Raw genomic sequence first — 17,556 nt, 5'->3', positions numbered from 1 at the left:
ACGCGCATAATGGGGCCCGGCATTCTTTCTCTCGCGAGTGACTCTCTCATGGTTCATGACGATAATGTTTACGATCCAGGTAGTTTGTCACTAAATCATTATGTGGGTCCATACCTTTCGGATATGCCTCGTATGCACGCACAATCCGATGCCCTTCGCCACTGGGACTAGCGGTCCCCGCCGTATCCTCCTCCTCATCTCCCGACTCAGCCCCGTATCGTTCCTTTTCTACCTCGGAAACTGCACGCAACACCCCGTCTCCCTCTTTCTTTTTCCTCTCCTCCCGTTCTCCTCACACACTTCTTTCCTCACGGATACGTGTTCCATGGGCCCGGTAGCGATTCGTCCACGGTCACTCGTGCGGTAAATCAGACCACGTTGACGTTTAATGCCGGCAAATTACACGCGAAATAAATGCCCGCGAAGAGCAGTGCGCAGTGCTCCAAACAGAAACACAAAGAGAAAACGGATAAAGAACGAGAAACGAATGGAGGCTACTACCACTATGCTTCTTCCATATACGATCGTTATATCCTGTTTAATCTTTATCTGCCAATTAACAATTCGTTCGTCCCTCGAGTTTTCTCCTTATCCTTGTAACTCTTTCTTGTATATCATTCCACCAACAAACATATTGGAGAATGCGTGTGACTCTCTCTACCTTATTTTCAAAATATCAAAAAAATATAAAACGTGCAACGTAAAATATAAATTTAATAAAAATATTTGTTAAATATATTCATCGATTTTAATATAGATTTAAAATAAAATAAAATTATATTATAAATGATTTAAATTTAATATTATTTAATATTATTAATCTAATATTGAGATCGGCAAGTCGGAAGCATGCGAGTTTATCAGAATTGAATTAAAGATCTGCAAAAGATGAATGAGAATTTCGGTGTTTATTATTGTAAGCAACTTTGCAATTATTTAGCTTTAACTTCGAAGTGCAGAATACCCTTTGAAGGTAACTTGCTGATGAGCCTGGTATTAATGATTTCATGCCCACGCCACGTTGAGAGTGCTCATTGACTCGCGCTTGTTACGCGCTGCGAGCATGGTCGGCCGCAAATTATAGATCGTTCAATTTGCAGTAAATCTAGAAAAACGATTCTTGCAATACACTGAAGGTGCCGAGTTGCCAATTTCCCTTCCGCATCGTCATGTTTCAAAGATATTACATGCACGTTATTCTTGGAGATTTGGCCGTTTCAGTCTGCGATCTCATGCGCGATATCATATGTGACATTTATAGTATTCGTGCTGCTTTCCAATTTTTGAAATTAAATCAATCAAATATTCTCTTATCGCTAAATTAATAACATATATGATAATAATGAGTCTTTTCTTATTTCTGTGTCAATGGTATAATTTCACGGTTTCATCAAGTAAAATAAATAAATATGTACAACGCGCGATAATTACTAAAACCAAATACTACACGTCATATTCCTTTTTTTTTTTTATTTCAGGCTTTAATCCACTTGCACGAGCACAATGTAATTCACAGGGACATCCGTGCCAGTAACATCATTCTAACGAAGGAAGGTGAAGTGAAATTGGTCGATTTTGGACTCTCCAGGACACTGAATAACGAGCTCGAGAAACGACACACTTGCATAGGCTCGCCGTCCTGGATGGCGCCGGAAGTCATCAAAGGAGCTGATAGCGGATACGATAACAAAGTCGACGTATGGGCAATCGGCATCACGGCGATAGAGCTCGCCAATGGCAAAGCACCCTTCGAGGACATGCATCCGACGCGCGCTCTCTTCCAGATAGTCCGGAATCCACCGCCGACCGTCTACCGACCTGCCAACTGGTCGGAGAATTTCAACGACTTCATCTCGGAGTACGTGATCAGTCAGATATGAAAATCTCTTTATTATGAACGAACATCGCAAATAAAACGACGCGAGGATCACGTCTGATACATTTGTTTCAGATGCCTCGAAAAGAATCCCGAGAACAGACCATATATAGTGGAGATCATCGAGCATCCCTTCCTGTCGGAGTTACCCGAGAACGATTACACGGTGATACAATATGATTTGATATCTCAATGCGATACAGGCTATGAATTAACAAAGATAAATTACAACATGTAGATATGAATGGATATGAATGGATCGCAGTCTTCGAACATATAAAATCTCAAAAATGCACAAACTTCCTTCTTTATTCTTTAAAATCAATTGATAGCGTTAAAAATAGTACAAATTATAATAATCAACAAAAAAATTGTTTTATTTATTAAGAATGATAAAATTTAATACATCTTTCGAAATGTTCTTGGTTTTATAATTTTAAGCACTTTAGATAAATAGGCTCGATATAGCTTTTGTATGAGAACAAATAGTTTAATTAATCGACATAATTTCTTGCAATGACCAAAAAAATCTAATACACGCAACATGAATTTTTAGCTGACGCAAGAAATAAAATCATTGATGATGGATGTCTCCGAGAAGGGCAAAGAACAAAGAAAAGCGGAGTCGATAGTTCGTAATGGTTTTCTCAAGGTAGCGACTTTCATAAATCACAAGACAAATACAATAAATGATCAACTTACAATGTATATTAAAACTACAATTTTCTCGACAGACTCGTAAGGATGAACCAGCGGAACAGATGCTTACGGAGGATTTGGCGGCGCTGGAGATCCTAACCGAGGACATGATCCTGGATGAACTTCGCGAAAGACTAGAGCGGGGTGAATATCACACATTTGTCGGCGATATTCTACTGATACTCAATCCGAACGAGAACCGCGATATTTACGGTGCTTACGTAAGTCTTATGCTGGATTATCGATTGCGCTCTTGGTAAAGAATTTTGTTCAAGTTTAACCATTTATAATAAAAATATCATTCCTTACTTCTTGCTTCAGATTTCATTTAAAATCTCACTTGCTAATCAAAGATCGCTATTAGACATAAAAAAGCGTTTCGAAGCGCTATCCAGCCCATGTTCAATAGCGAGATTGCAATAATCTTATATCGTAAATTGTACCATAAATCTGAATGTGCGTGATTTTATCTACAGCATCATATGAAATATCAATGCAAATCGCGATCGGATAACGCCCCTCATATCTATTCCGTGGCGGACAGCGCGTTTCAAGACGTTATGCATAACGAAGAACCGCAGCACATTTTGCTGGCTGGTGAGAGCAACTCTGGAAAAACAACAAACATGCTGCATTTAGTGAAACATCTTTTGTTCCTCGGAAAAGTGAGTTGAATGCGCATACATTTGGTATATAAATAGAATTACGAATAATGTGATCATGATTTTTTTAGGGTCTGCAAGATACTGGAATGAGAGTGCTGCGAGCTATAAAAATTATTCATGCTTTTATCAATGCGGCGACACCGCTTAATGCTAATTCCACTAGATGCATATTGCAAATACAGACAACTTTCGGCTCAACGGGCAAAGCATCGGGCGCGATATTTTGGCTATATCAATTGGAAAAATGGCGTGTTTCCACTCGTGACAGGTAATTCTATTCTTCAACGAGATTTTTTTTTGTTATAAAATAATAATCAAATTTTTAGTTCTCTAATTAAAGATCTCTGATCATTTCGCGGTATTTAATTTTATCAAACCTAATCGAACAAAAAATATGCCGTATTCTATATTCTTATGTATAACGAGTCACTATTTCAGGTGCATCAGCTAACAAATAGAGACAATTCTTTACCTTTAATCTCTTATAATACGCGGAAATAGTGTAATTGATTTTAAAACGATAAAAATAAATTTCGATATAATGTAATTAACATTAAAAATCTGATAAAATAGAAAAATATTAAAAATTTTAAATTTTTAAGATAATATCTCAAAAATATATTAAATCAAGAAAATACTTTTCCAGAAATCAATCAAACTTCCATGCCTTTTATTACTTGTACGACGGTCTCGATGCGTCGAGAAAATTAAAGAACTATTGCCTACCAAGTGGAAGAAGATTTCGATATCTTAGAATAACCGACAAGAATGACGAGAAGAAACGAGCGTTCAAAGTGAGAAACGATCCAGAGCACAACGCGGTCAAGTTTGAGGAACTTATAGAAAATTTTAAGTTTCTGGATATGAAAGAGCACTGCGAGACCATTTGGAAAATACTCGCAGCTATTTTGATACTCGGGGAGATCCGATTCGTTGAAGGTAATAACGGAGAGGCTGAATTGGACAGCAACGAAGCCGCTAACAGAGGTGAAGAATGCACTTCTCGTAAAAGATTTACTTTGATATATTAAATCGTATCAAAATACTTGTCCGCTAGATGCAAAACCTGATTAGCTGTTTCAAATTGCAGTAGCCGAACTCCTTGGCTTAGACCGGAGAAAATTTATTTGGGCTCTCATTAATTATTGCTTGATCGTGAAGGGATCGGTGGTGCGTAGAAAACACACTTGTGAAGAGGCAAAAGAAGCACGAGATATCTTGGCGAATACTCTTTATCAGCGTTTAGTAGACTGGATAATCAATGTCATCAATTATAAGCTCTCAATGACTCGTAGTCTTTAGTAAGTTACGCGGAAATTTCATATAGAAGTGTGTAGTTGTGTAGTAGATGAAAACGATAAAACTGTTTTCTCTTTCAATTTTTTCTCTGCCTATTGATAGATATACAACATTACACCATTTATACTTTAATTTCCAGTGGCGACAAATATTCTATCAGCATCCTCGATCACTTTGGATTTGAATGTTTCTCGGTAAATCGATTGGAACAATTGCTAATAAATACAATGAACGAGCAAATGCAATATTATTATAATCAGAGAATATTTACTTGGGAAATGGTAAATTTCCTTATAAATTAGTAAATGGCTAATTTATTAAAATATATAAACCTATAACAAATTTATAAAATTTATAAAGCTAATTAATGAAGTTACGAGTTCTTTTACCTCTACGTATCAAATAACGAATATGCTAATGAAATCGATTACATGTTAAAGAAAAACGTAAAAACCTGTACACTACATATTCTTTTCCTCTATTTCAGCAAGAACAAGATGAAGAAGATGTACCCACACGAAGATTACGCTTTTATGATAATAAGGAAGCGATCGATCAGTTGATGAACAAGGAGAATGGTCTCCTGCGTATTATCGATGATGCTTCGCGACAAATGCAGGACGCTCAGTACATTTTCGAGAGGATCAAAAGGCATAAGTATGGCATTTATGTGAAACCAATAAGTTCGCACGAATTCACGATCGCACACTATACCGGCAAATTGGTATACGACGCCAGCGAAATCGCAACGAAAAACCGAGATTTCGTGCCGCCGGAAATGATCGGCACGATGAGATATTCCTCGAACGATGAAGTTAAGCAAATGTTCACCAACAAGCTGACCAAATCGGGCAATTTGACGATTGTCCATGAACCTTGTCTCGCGACAAAGAAAACGTCGAAAAATAAATGGAGCGCTCTTATGCAGGAATCTTCCAATTTTCGCGTAAGTTAGATGATAAACAAATATTTAATATATCACAATTTTAATTTTAATAACAGAATATTTGATCTATTTAAAATCAATATTTTCTATTTATATTTCAAAACATTTGTATTTTAATTTAAACGTGTTAGAAACATTTGGAGATGAAGAACTTTTCGCAAAAACTAAACTGCTCTAAGTTAAGTTACCTTAACTTACTTATTAACTAAAATCTTACTTATTATTTTAATTCAACAGAAATACAATACTGCGTCTAGAGGACAATATTCGCAGACTCGCAAAATGCGGACATGTATGTTAACGTTCAGAGCAACGAGTCTCGAAATTCTGAAAAATCTTGCGATAGGCGCGGGAAGTGGCACGCATTTTGTTAGATGCATACGCTCCGACCTCGAGGATGCTCCTCAAGGTTTTTATCGGGAAGTTGTCAGACAGCAAATCAGAGCGTTAGCAGTACTTGACACAGCAAAAGCCAGACAACGCGGTTATCCATATAGAATACCTTTCCAAGAATTCCTTCGCAGGTAATTTAATTATCTTAAAAATAACATTTTGAATCGAATAACAAATTATCGGAAAATGTATGCATATTTCCTTTAATATAAAGCTGAATGTAAAAAAAAAACACTCGTTTTGTTATGTATAAATGCAAAGACGACTATTTCTAATTACAGATATAAATTTCTGGCCTTCGATTTTAACGAAACAGTCGAGATCACGAAAGATAATTGCAGATTACTCCTGGTCAGATTAAAGATGGAAGGATGGATTATCGGCAAGACCAAGGTCTTCTTGAAATACTACAATGAAGAATATCTATCGCGCTTATACGAAACACAAGTAAGGAAGATCATAAAAGTACAGTGTATGATGCGTGCCTTTTTAGCGCGCAAGAACATCGTTTCAAAGATGAGCATCAAAAAGAAGATTGGTAAGTATGTAAATTCATCATTAAGGGAATCATAGTAAATGTAATTTTCCAATTATTTTGATGAATATATGTATTTCGATCAATGGTAACGTGTATTATCTCAGAAAAAAAAGCGTCACTCAAAAAAAAAGACTCGCTTTCGGAAGATGAAGCGGCATTGATGATACAGAAAGGTAACTAATAATATTAATTCTGGATTCCGAAAAATATAATATTTTTATTTATTATTTAAACAATATGTTCTTAAATATGTCCGATAAATAAGTCCTGACATTCCAAGTTTACGTTTCAATCGGATATTTATAAAATGTTTAAAAACTTGTCGAAAAATATTTATATAAAACATTCTTCTCTTTCTCTCCTCTCTCCTCTTCTCTTCTTATATATATATATATAACTTTAATATTATATTCACTTCACTAGCATACAGAGGACATATAGTGAGAAAGGAAATGGGGCCCTTGCTGAAGGGAGATATGAATCAAGAAACGAAGGATTTTATCAAATTCTATTGCAGCAGGTGGAGATCGAAGAGCATGTTCCAAGTCCTCCTACGGTACCGTGCAGCCCGTTATCAAGACCTCGTGCAGTTCTCGCAACAGGTATTATGACGAAAATGCATTATCAAGAAATTGAAACTTTAAAGAATTTTCGCAGCGAAAAATAAACGCGTCTGATCGATAAGATTTAGTATTTTGCGTTTCATTATACCTTAAATTTCCTATATATTTTTACATGTAATATAATAATAACTTTCGATGAAATCATGAATATATAAATAAATATCAAGTATAACATATATATATATTGTTTTACATATCGACAGGTTCATCTGTACAATCAATCAATAGTGGCAACTTTGAACGAGACAAATAAACCTGTATCTCTTGAAAAAATCGATCCAAATGCCAAAGTAGATGCCTACAGTAAAATGAAACCACCTCAAGTTTACAAACTACCTTTCAATATGCAACAAGAACTATCATACTTCGATACAAGCTATATGAACGATCCCTCGAACATAAAAATTAAACATGCAGGGTAAATTGCCGAAAATATCTTTCCAATTTTGACTTTTATCTATGGAAACAATCTACATGCTGATTACAAGATACGCATAAAATTTATATTAACTGATCTTTCTGCAAATGTAATACATCGCGAATTAAAAAAAAATCTTAAATAAAATTAAAAACACGAAATTGCAAATGCAGATAATGCATTTAATATTTCAAAAACACTTTCACAGATCAATATCCACGATAAGCGACGACGAACACGAGTCTTGGGACGCACCATTACGTAGGCAAACCGTTCCTTGGGCCAACAATAACGTTAACGTTAGAGGTACGTCAATGTTCGATAAAAAGAAAAATTCTAAGATTCTAAGAACTTAAAGCAAATTCAATATACATATGTATAAATTCGCAGTTTTTTTTCTATATTGACTCTTATCATATATATTATTTGCGAATTTTGATACAATTTTTAATTAATAAAAATGTTGATATATAACATTTATATCATAGGTATAATATGCAATTCACTAGAAAAATGATAAAAATAGCAGGCTTAGAATGCGTTTTAAGGTACAAAAGTAAAACAAACTTAAAAGCAACAGTAGACCCGAAAAGCAAAATTCTCTTTTAATGTGATACATTTTTTTTAGATGTAGAGGTTCAAACGACAAACTCACCACATCACGTGCCCCTTCATCGTTTGTCGATTGGAGGAGAACAAAGTTTGATCAACACTCCGTTCACCAGAGATCCTAATGTTCCGATTCAGTGTCCAATGGTGGATCCAACTCGCCACAAGAATCGAGCTCCCGGCTTTCAAATTGCAAATGAGCGTGACACCATACAATCCTCCGAATCTCGCATTCCTTACTCTGTAAATTTATAAATATAGCTGTTATATATAGGATGTATCTGAAATGATGTACTAAAGTTTAGGAGCATATTCTAGAGGTCAAAAAGAGGTCTTTTTTTCCTATGAACATAGGTCCGCAAATGAACCCTTCTCCAAGCTAGAGGTCTCTAAAGTTTGGGGAAAAAATTAAAAATTGACTGTATTTTTAAAAAAATGGCAGAAATTTGGTATAGCCTAGTAAATTATGAAGTAAAGTAAGCTACTAAAATGAAAAAATAAAAACGTATATTATGAAAACATTAATTTGCCAAACTCCAAGAGGGAGTTTTATTTGCGGACCCATGTTCATAAGAAAAAAAAGTCTTATTTTGACCTCTAGAATACGCTCCTAAAGTTTGGTGCATCATTTCAGATACACCCTATATATGCATAATATATACATCTTGATTGACTTGTAGTTGTTATACGTCTATTAAAAAAAAAACTTTTCGTTAAAAACATTTCTTCTCAGTGAAATTTTTCTCATTATTTCATAAATCTTTATTTTTTAATCTTCACATCATTAAATAAATTAAACGTTTTTCTTAAAGCAAATTTATAAAACACATGATTGAATGATAAAGATTTATTTATATGCCAAATGCTTAATTTGATAAAATCTTTTAATACATGCAATTGTTTACAACTCAAAACTTTTAGTTCAAAATTTTATTTCTTTGATATAGTATTAAAAGAAATATTATATCCAGACAATATGCTTTACAAAATATTATGCATCAAAATTTACATTGAAAGATATAATTACGATTAGTCTTATAAGATATATACAAAGATTTACTTTTATAGAACAATATCGATAATGATGGATCAGCACGTTGCAGACAAAAAGTACCACTATTCAATCAAGGGCAACCTTCAACAATGCGAAATTTTAACCATTATGAGTCAGATGTTCGAAACAGAAACAATATTGATGGAGACTCAAGCTGGAAGTTTGAGGATAGACTTAATCGCAATATCAATAATAATATTCGGTATATATCATTGCTGAGATAAATGATATTTTTAATTAATAAATTCTCGTAGCCTAATCTTTCTTTTTCATTACAGTGTAAATCCCATCAAGGAATTAGAAATGATTGGACAACAAGTTAGAAACAACAATGATGAAAACGATGACGCACCTCCGTTTAACTTTCAGGTAAAATGTATTGTTTTACTTATTCCATTCTTTTTATACAGTTATATACACACATATAAACATTTTTATAATATTTTTATTATTAGAAATCTGTTGAATAAAATTACTCGGATCTCTATTGAAAGTTTACAGAAACTATCAATTTAAACATATTTAATTCCATAAATCAATATTTATATTGTTTTATTTATAAATGTAAATTTTTTAGAATATATAAAATATTAATTAAAATCAATATTTTTTCCTTTATTAAAAATTGAACGGTCTAAATAAAATTATTGAGCTTACTTTTTTACCAATTTGAAGCTAATCTTATATATCGTAATATTGGTCTTATTTATTATAAAATTTCTTTAATTCGTGATTTAAATTATTAAGATATTATATAACAAGATATTAAAAATGAAATAATTAATATATCACGAACTTCAAAAAAGATTAGCAAACTATCAATCTTCCCTAAAGATATTGTTAATTTAGGCGATGCTGCGGAAAACTCCTCATCAGCGTGCTTCGATGAAACGCAATCCTGTATATGAGAGCATCACATCGCCGTCAATGCCAGAATTTTATCGTCACCGTAACGAAAACTTATGCAATTCGAATCTCACCAACAAAAATGGCGGTACTCGAGATTCACCAGAGTGGAGTCCAAACGAGATGATTCTCATGTCAGAGAAATACGCGCAGCAGGACGCGTGGAATGAGAAATGCGCAAATGACGACGAAAGTGTTACTACGGAGATTGCACCAGGCATTGTCGTTAAAGGCCAAGTGGTTGAGCTATAAAATATCGAAGAGAGATCGGTTGCATGAATATCAGTTATGTTGTATTTAATCAAACTATCTCTTTTTTTTCTATACTTGTCATTGCTAGAGATATAATTTGATAAGGAAAAACGATTGCTGAAGTTTAATGGAAACTGAAATACACCTGATTCCTCCAAAACTTTAGATTCTGTCTAGCGATTAGATATTAAGATACATATATCTTGATTCAAGCTTAAAGCTTGAAAATTGTCGATTACTGATGCAACATTGTAACAAAACCTATAAACGATGAAGATTATAATCATTCATAGATATTTCTGCGAAATTATTGATTAAATATATCAACAATTGCTAGGTATGAATATATAATTAATATTCTGACGATGACTTATTTATAATAGAATGTTACTCCTCTATGATATTCATTTTAATGTTATTATCAATAACTCAGAATCAATATTCAATCTCATTATGAAAAACTTAACATCAATGAAATTATACCTAGTATACTATAATAATATTGTACATTTATAATAAACACGCATGATGTGGATGGAAAAATATAAAAATACTGATATAAAATAATTCACATAAAGATAATAATTTGTCTATACATATATCACAATAGTTTATATATATGAAAAGGTATATTATTTTGCCATTTATCTTTATGCATTCAATCTTAATAAATAATATTTAAGATGCCGTTTTTTAGAATTAGAGAGAACATCATATAAAAACAGCAATAAAAAAAATTATATAATGTACGTCTTTGTTCACATAATCATGAACAAAATATATTAAAATATCTTATATATAATATTTATATGTATGTATGTATTTCTATTTCTAATATATATACATACATGTATATAATAAAAATACATTTTAATTTATAACCATTTACAATTTTTGAATATAAGAAGATAAATTTGCATTTGCTTGAACACACACAGTTTGATCTTTATATAGACATAGACTATATAGTATTTATTGCCATTATATTTGTTAATGATCTCAATGATAATGTCAAGAATTAAAACAAAGTTAAAAGTCATAATAACAAGTTTTGGATACAAAAACTATAAATACTGACTGATAACATTTACCTAATTTTTATCCAGTTGAGTGTGTGAGTTATCATGACTACAGTTTTGTTGAGAACTCTGCTTAATAATGTTAACCAATGTATCCAATCTAGTAGGATGCGCTATTTGGAGAACCATGTGTGCTTCTTCTAGGATTAAGAGACCATTGTGTGCGTCACTGGCCGATAGATTATGCGCCGATATTACATGGCGTCTCCAAGCCGCATGTGTCGGAAGAATCTGACAATAATGGAAAGAAAATATCAAATAAATGCAAATATAATTAGATTCGCTTACTTCATATATCCTGCAATAATTTGAAAGCATTGGAAACTTACTTGTAAACACCACTTGCAATTAAGAGATGGAGAGATGGTGTGAACGGCTTTTATATGTCTTCTGCGGAAACCCCAACTCGTGTATGCCCTGTCGCAGAAGGGACAAGGAAACGGCGGATATGCCGGTCCATTTTTTATAATCCCGTCCGATAAATCTGTACCGTAGGATTCGGTGAATGCGGAGAAACTGTCGGGCTGCGAAGCTCCAGGATTGCGTTTCATAAAGGAATTCGAGGATTTCGGTTGATCTAACGCATGTTCGACACGAAAACGATTCGATGAATCAGATGGCGAATCCTCTAATATTTTTGTGACATTCCACAGCGAACTCTGTTCAACTGTGAGCGGATCTTTGTTATGCATTTGCGGGTCTGGAGAAGTATTGCGAGCTTCGGCTATCACTGTCACAATCGGTTTCAACGATCCTGTAAAAAATTTCAATCTATCATTTGAATTCTCTTTATAAATGAAAATTGATAAGATTGCGCAACTTTCAATTTTGATTTAATTTAAAGTAATGTTCATAATATAAAATGTATAGGAAAATATTTACGTTTTTTCTGTAGAAAAAAAATGTTGAAAAAAATTATCGCTCTTTTAAATATTATAAAGAGCAGCATTTATTTTGTTTTTGCATGGATACATAATAAAGAAGTATGATAGGTACATCGGAAATAAAGGGACAATTAAAAATGTAAAATAGGTTTATTTGCGACCAGTCGTTTGTTTTGTCTACAATAATATCGATTTAAATAATAGTCGGTTCGAAGCTGTTAAAATATATATTTCACTGATTAACGCCTATATCGCAGATGCAACCAATAAAAACGACTCGATTTTACAAGTAAACGGAGATCAAAGAACACTTTCGCGCGAATCTTAAGGAAAGGACGCACGCGATAAGAAATCGCACATTGATTCGCAACGTATATCCTAATAGTTCGTAACGCACATTCTGTATGTGTGTGTGAGTGACCCTCTACTGCGATTTAAATACTCTATAAGCATGTCTTAAATCACTATTCCTCGTCGTCAGAACTACGGTATCTCTTCCTTTAAGTGTACATAGAGCTGCCGCGGTCGTGCAGCGTTACGTTACGCACGCGCGTGACCAACATGACCGACACGATCATATATCTATATTTTATATATATATACACATATCTCATACATATATCTATAAGTCATGTGCACATCCGTGTATATATCGTACACATGGACGCGTAACGAATGCTTATACACACGCACATCCTGTCCGTGTATCGATAATGCGTAGCGAGTGCGTGATGTGTATGTGTATATTGATGTGTATGTGTGTGTTATATTCGAGTGCGAGAAAGAGAAAAAGGGAGACTCGCGTGTCTCTCTGAAACGCCAACTTTTTAATATCGTAATGTGTTACTGTCAAAGTAAATTCTCGCATTGAATATACCGCAAATAAATGAAGGAATGTAACGTTATTCAAGGTACTATAAAAAAAACATAGAGATACACAGACAGCTGGACGATTGATTTCGCTCGTAAGCGCGTTATGAGAAGCGTCAAGATTTTGTTTTGAATACGCGGTGTGCGAGAACAAGAAAGATAAGGAGAGAGATTGAACAAAGTATCTCGGAAGAAATACCTTTTAATGTGAATTATAATGAAAGAGGAAGGTTTAGAATTATTCGATCGTTCGTCATGTCGAGCGGCGAACCTAAAGCGTATATAAATAACTCAATCGCGTCTATAATACTCTTGCCTAATCACCCTGTCACCCCGAAATCTACAGCCTAGAATCATCAATCGCGAATCGAAGACCACCTGTACTCCGATCCTATTGCACGTGTTAACTTCACGATTTTTGATCATGCCAGCTGACCGTCCGTCTCTTCTTCCCCCATACACGAACCTTAATATCTACTTACATCAATTTTTTACAACGTCCTAAATGTAAAGCTGCGCGAAAGCTTCACACCGAAGAGGAACAAGCGAGGGACGAACCCCGCGACAATCGCGTGAGAACGACGAACGAGGCGACAGGTTTACAAGAACGATCCTATTCCAGCCAGTGGAAACGTTTCCGTTTGACCCCTGACCTGAAACGCCCTAGTCATTGGGTGTAGACCGAGCGCCTTTGAAACAAATACCTTTTCAGGCCCCTATTGCTCGTGTCGATTTTGGTTACGCAATTCTTCCACGCTTCCTCCCATTCGATGCTGTTAGGCGCTATACCGCTGAAGTGCAACAGAACCTCCCTGATTAAATGTATTTTGTTGCTATCAAACTGCTGTTTTCCCATTTTGCCGTTGACATTACAGAGGATCCTCTCTTCTGGCGTGAAAAGGATCTTCATGAGATCGCAAGCTAGGTGATCCATCGGTCGAGACGACGCCCAGGTCGAGATTATGTCCGGGCTCGGTAGGAGATCGGCGTAAGGTAGATGCTGATACGAGTAAAGCAGCGGCTTGACGTCCGAGAATCCACTTAGCCCGGACAAGCCAGATAAACCGGAAATGTCTTCAGCAGGACTGTTCCCAGACCCTGCCACACACATCAGCACAGCGCGCTTTAGACACGGGCTGCCCCGACACACACGTGAATTACGCGCACATAATAAAGAAAATGCGAGCGAGTGTAAAGACTATAATGAAGGACCAATCACGCATCTTCCATCTCACGTATGCACTGCTCACGCACATGCACCGTCAATATCGAGGCGTGACTCCGAAAAACCGACTTCGTTCCCATAAACTTTGACGGAAATGAAAGAAGACGAGTTTGCCAGTTTTTGCACGAGTTACAGTTATTACAAATCAATCATATTTCAGGATAGCGACAACGATATACTATCGCGCGTATCAAATACTGTGAAATATTTTTGCTGCAATGAAATGAATCACGAAGACGTTTATCATTTATTATGCTAATTACGTCGCTCTCATTGTCTTTTCAATAAAGTACTCTTTACTCGTGCACGCAATCTTTGTCTTTACCTCTCTCACGATATAGCAAATAAAGGAAACGTGGCGCGCCAAAAGAAAACGAGCAAAACAGAATATATGTGACGAAAGCAAACTGAAGATTCGAAAAAGCTACGAGTTGCCGTATCAAAGAAAAAGCTTTGATACTATAGTAGCTGCCAAACATATGCAAAGATGATGAATCAGTGTACACGGTTGTATATAGAAAGCTTATGTGAGAATATGAATTGTGTATGTGCTAATGAAAACAATAAATCATAAGAGTAATACATGTTAAATATATATAACTTATATTCGAATCTCGAAAAAAACAAAATATTATTGCCCTTGCATTAGATTGCAACTTATTATTTCAAATAAAAACTTTACACATAGATTAATAACAATAATATTTAATTTTATCAAATTTAATGTGACATTCAATTTCTGATAAAGATAATATATATAATAAATGCACACTACTAATAATCTACAAATTCGGCAAATTACTGAGAATAAGTCACATCCTTTTTTTCAATTGACAGAATGTTGAATGAATTTGATGAAGATATTCCATGGTGAGAAAAATCATCTTCAAATATCTTTAGAACAATTGTAGAAAATATATGGCAATGTTAAAATATTCTGTATATTATATGCTTGTATATATAAAATATATCTTCAAATTGCTAATTTACTAGAATTGTATTTAATTATTATAAAGTGGAAAAACACATCAATAATAATATGACAGTGAAAATGCAAAAAAGACTTAATGTTGCCATTTAATATAATACACAATTTTCCAGCACACAAACACACAAAGTATAATCTATATACAATGATTAATTATATATGTATAATAGCATAATATATACATAAATTATGGTATAAAAAATATTTGACGAATGCTTTATGACACTAACCTTGATTCCCATCTGCTTGTCCTGTATCTAGCCTTTCCGCTGGATCCTTATCTAATGGAGATCGCTTTTGGATATCATCTACTGCCATTTCCAATGGTTCTATCTGAAATGCATTTGAATTAAATGTGTTGTATTATAATATCGAAATACATCGTCATTGCTATCACAATTTTTTCAACTAACTTTCATCTCCAAACGATGATATACTGGATTTGGTAATGTTTCAGGCAACATATACTCTCCATCCTTCCCGCTTTGATCACTGGTCGCAGATTCATTTGTGTTCTCTGATTGCGGTATTCTAGGTGTTAAAGCTTTCTCCAATATAGAATTATTCTGTTGTTTGCTGACCTTTTGCTTTTTTTTAGATGTTTCTTCTTTAGTTAACGGTACATCTTCGGCTACAGCCTGTTCTAATTCAGCTAATCGTTTATAGGACTCCTTTGCAAAAATATCTCCACCAGACAAGCCCCGAATTTGCAATGTTTCTGCTGCTTTTAAGAGCGCTGGTAAATTTTTCTGCTCAATATTTACTTCTCCTTTATATATAAATATAAGTAATGCCTCTAATTCACTAAAATGTACATCCTGAAGAATTATAACAGGATGTTGACATGGGTTCGTCTAAAAAAACAAAAAGATAAAATTGTCGAAATATATATTCATATTATTAGTATTCAAAAATTAGATTATTATTCATATTATTAATTTATTATTATAGTATTTATGTACAAATTGTTATTTATTCAGATTTTTTAATTACTGAATTTTTTCTTTTACTTATTTTTTGATTATAAATTAATTGTTATATATATAATTATTCAAAAATAATTAATATTGTTTGTATACATGTATGGCAAATCAATTCAGAAAATGCATGATAAAGCTCATAGCAGAACTGACGAAATTTATGTGAAAGAAAAAAGAAATATAAATAAAATTGATATTAAAATTAATAGAAAAAATATTTATATTTTAAAACAGATTTAAATCGATTATTCTAACTACAACTTATCTAAATTACAAAACGCAATCTCTATCGCATTGTTTAGAGAAAAATATAGAAGCACATTGTCAACAAAAATTGAGATAAGCAAATCGTCATGATTAAGAGCTTGGATTAAACTAACTACAATTGATAACCATATCCTAGTCAATAATTGCACAGTTTATCTCGAAAATGATCGCGACAATCATCTCTAACCTCGACATGAGAGCTTCTTGAAGGCTACGTGACAGCTGTCAAACGCGTTGTTGTCGTATCACCTTGTCAAGGCTCGACAACACGCGTTCGATGCAACTACGAAACGAGAGGACAGATCCCGGGATCCTCCTAGAAACTTCAACAATGGCTCGCGTAAGTTCGTCGACGAGCAGCAAGCTCACCTGGAAGACCTTCTTGAAGAAGGGACTGCTGGCCGATAGTATCACTTTGTGCGCCGTGAGACACTGTCCGTCACTGGCGAGGGTCACGTCCACCAGACCCTCTTCCTCCCATAGGCTCTCGAAGCTGGTCGCGATATTGCTGAGGAAACTGTTCCACTTTAGACATATTTGACTTGACATATCGCGGCTGATGTCGGACGGCACGCTCGATGGTGTGTCGCGGACGCAATCGCACGGTGGTGTCCGCGGGACCCTCTCACGCGATGACGGGGACGGCGAACGCGACAGTGGGAGAGTGGGACAGCAGTCGTACCAGGCACGCACAAATATCGTGAGAATACCACCGAGCAGCATGGCCGTCCGCGCTATTGGTCCCCGTTCGCGCGCCAAATTCGAATGACGTGCCGCTTCAAACCTGTCTTCCGCTACAGGACTGTTACCTTTTGCACGTACAGCACAAAAGGACGGTGGGATATGATATTCCATATGGTCCCGCATTTATTTACGCACAACTTTGAAAACGTTGCCATAATATATCGGATTCGATGAAATAAGAGCTTTAGAGTAAATCCGTTTGTCTTTAGAGCAGAATCTACAGTTTTTTTTGCATATTCTT

General features: G+C 34.7%; 2 protein-coding genes across 13 annotated transcripts in view; one reads left to right on the top strand and one right to left on the bottom strand.

Moving 5' to 3' along the window:
• Positions 1-10,651, top strand: part of Ninac (STKc_myosinIII_N_like and MYSc_Myo21 domain-containing protein ninaC) — a 21,820-nt gene extending 11,169 nt beyond the window's left edge. For 4 of the 6 annotated variants that reach the window (XM_070308495.1, XM_070308496.1, XM_070308493.1 and 1 more), the window contains 20 exons: positions 1,479-1,858; positions 1,952-2,042; positions 2,433-2,528; positions 2,611-2,796; positions 3,052-3,240; positions 3,309-3,508; positions 3,887-4,227; positions 4,331-4,541; positions 4,679-4,820; positions 5,027-5,485; positions 5,723-6,009; positions 6,160-6,416; positions 6,521-6,589; positions 6,840-7,018; positions 7,243-7,457; positions 7,666-7,763; positions 8,086-8,309; positions 9,135-9,322; positions 9,399-9,489; positions 9,970-10,651. In XM_070308495.1, the coding sequence (XP_070164596.1) occupies positions 1,479-1,858; positions 1,952-2,042; positions 2,433-2,528; positions 2,611-2,796; positions 3,052-3,240; positions 3,309-3,508; positions 3,887-4,227; positions 4,331-4,541; positions 4,679-4,820; positions 5,027-5,485; positions 5,723-6,009; positions 6,160-6,416; positions 6,521-6,589; positions 6,840-7,018; positions 7,243-7,457; positions 7,666-7,763; positions 8,086-8,309; positions 9,135-9,322; positions 9,399-9,489; positions 9,970-10,278 (4,212 nt within the window). In that variant the 3' untranslated portion in view covers positions 10,279-10,651. Of the gene's footprint in view, positions 1-1,478; positions 1,859-1,951; positions 2,043-2,432; positions 2,529-2,610; positions 2,797-3,051; positions 3,241-3,308; positions 3,509-3,886; positions 4,228-4,330; positions 4,542-4,678; positions 4,821-5,026; positions 5,486-5,722; positions 6,010-6,159; positions 6,417-6,520; positions 6,590-6,839; positions 7,019-7,242; positions 7,458-7,665; positions 7,764-7,945; positions 8,006-8,085; positions 8,310-9,134; positions 9,323-9,398; positions 9,490-9,969 lie in introns of those variants that run through there. The other 2 variants (XM_070308497.1, XM_070308498.1) reach the window with 2 other exon arrangements.
• LOC138940025 (protein jim lovell) overlaps positions 1-17,556 on the bottom strand; it is a 25,146-nt gene extending 7,590 nt beyond the window's left edge. For 3 of the 7 annotated variants that reach the window (XR_011447932.1, XR_011447934.1, XR_011447933.1), the window contains exons 1-6: positions 16,941-17,548; positions 15,738-16,178; positions 15,555-15,657; positions 11,687-12,111; positions 11,370-11,588; positions 8,113-8,307 (exon numbers count right to left, since the gene is read on the bottom strand). Coding sequence is in view for 3 of the 7 variants with exons in the window: in XM_070308499.1 (XP_070164600.1) it covers positions 11,370-11,588; positions 11,687-12,111; positions 15,555-15,657; positions 15,738-16,178; positions 16,941-17,438 (1,686 nt within the window). In the remaining 4 variants the exon portion in view is untranslated. Of the gene's footprint in view, positions 1-2,279; positions 3,185-7,953; positions 8,308-9,956; positions 10,273-11,369; positions 11,589-11,686; positions 12,112-12,408; positions 14,210-15,554; positions 15,658-15,737; positions 16,179-16,940 lie in introns of those variants that run through there. The other 4 variants (XR_011447931.1, XM_070308499.1, XM_070308500.1 and 1 more) reach the window with 4 other exon arrangements.

The sequence above is a fragment of the Polyergus mexicanus genome, unplaced genomic scaffold (assembly GCF_030449975.1).
Source record: "Polyergus mexicanus isolate NDT 795.1 unplaced genomic scaffold, iyPolMexi1.0 SCAF_15, whole genome shotgun sequence".
Classification (NCBI taxonomy): Eukaryota; Metazoa; Arthropoda; class Insecta; order Hymenoptera; family Formicidae; genus Polyergus; species Polyergus mexicanus.
This window is presented reverse-complemented; position numbering and strand designations above follow the sequence as displayed.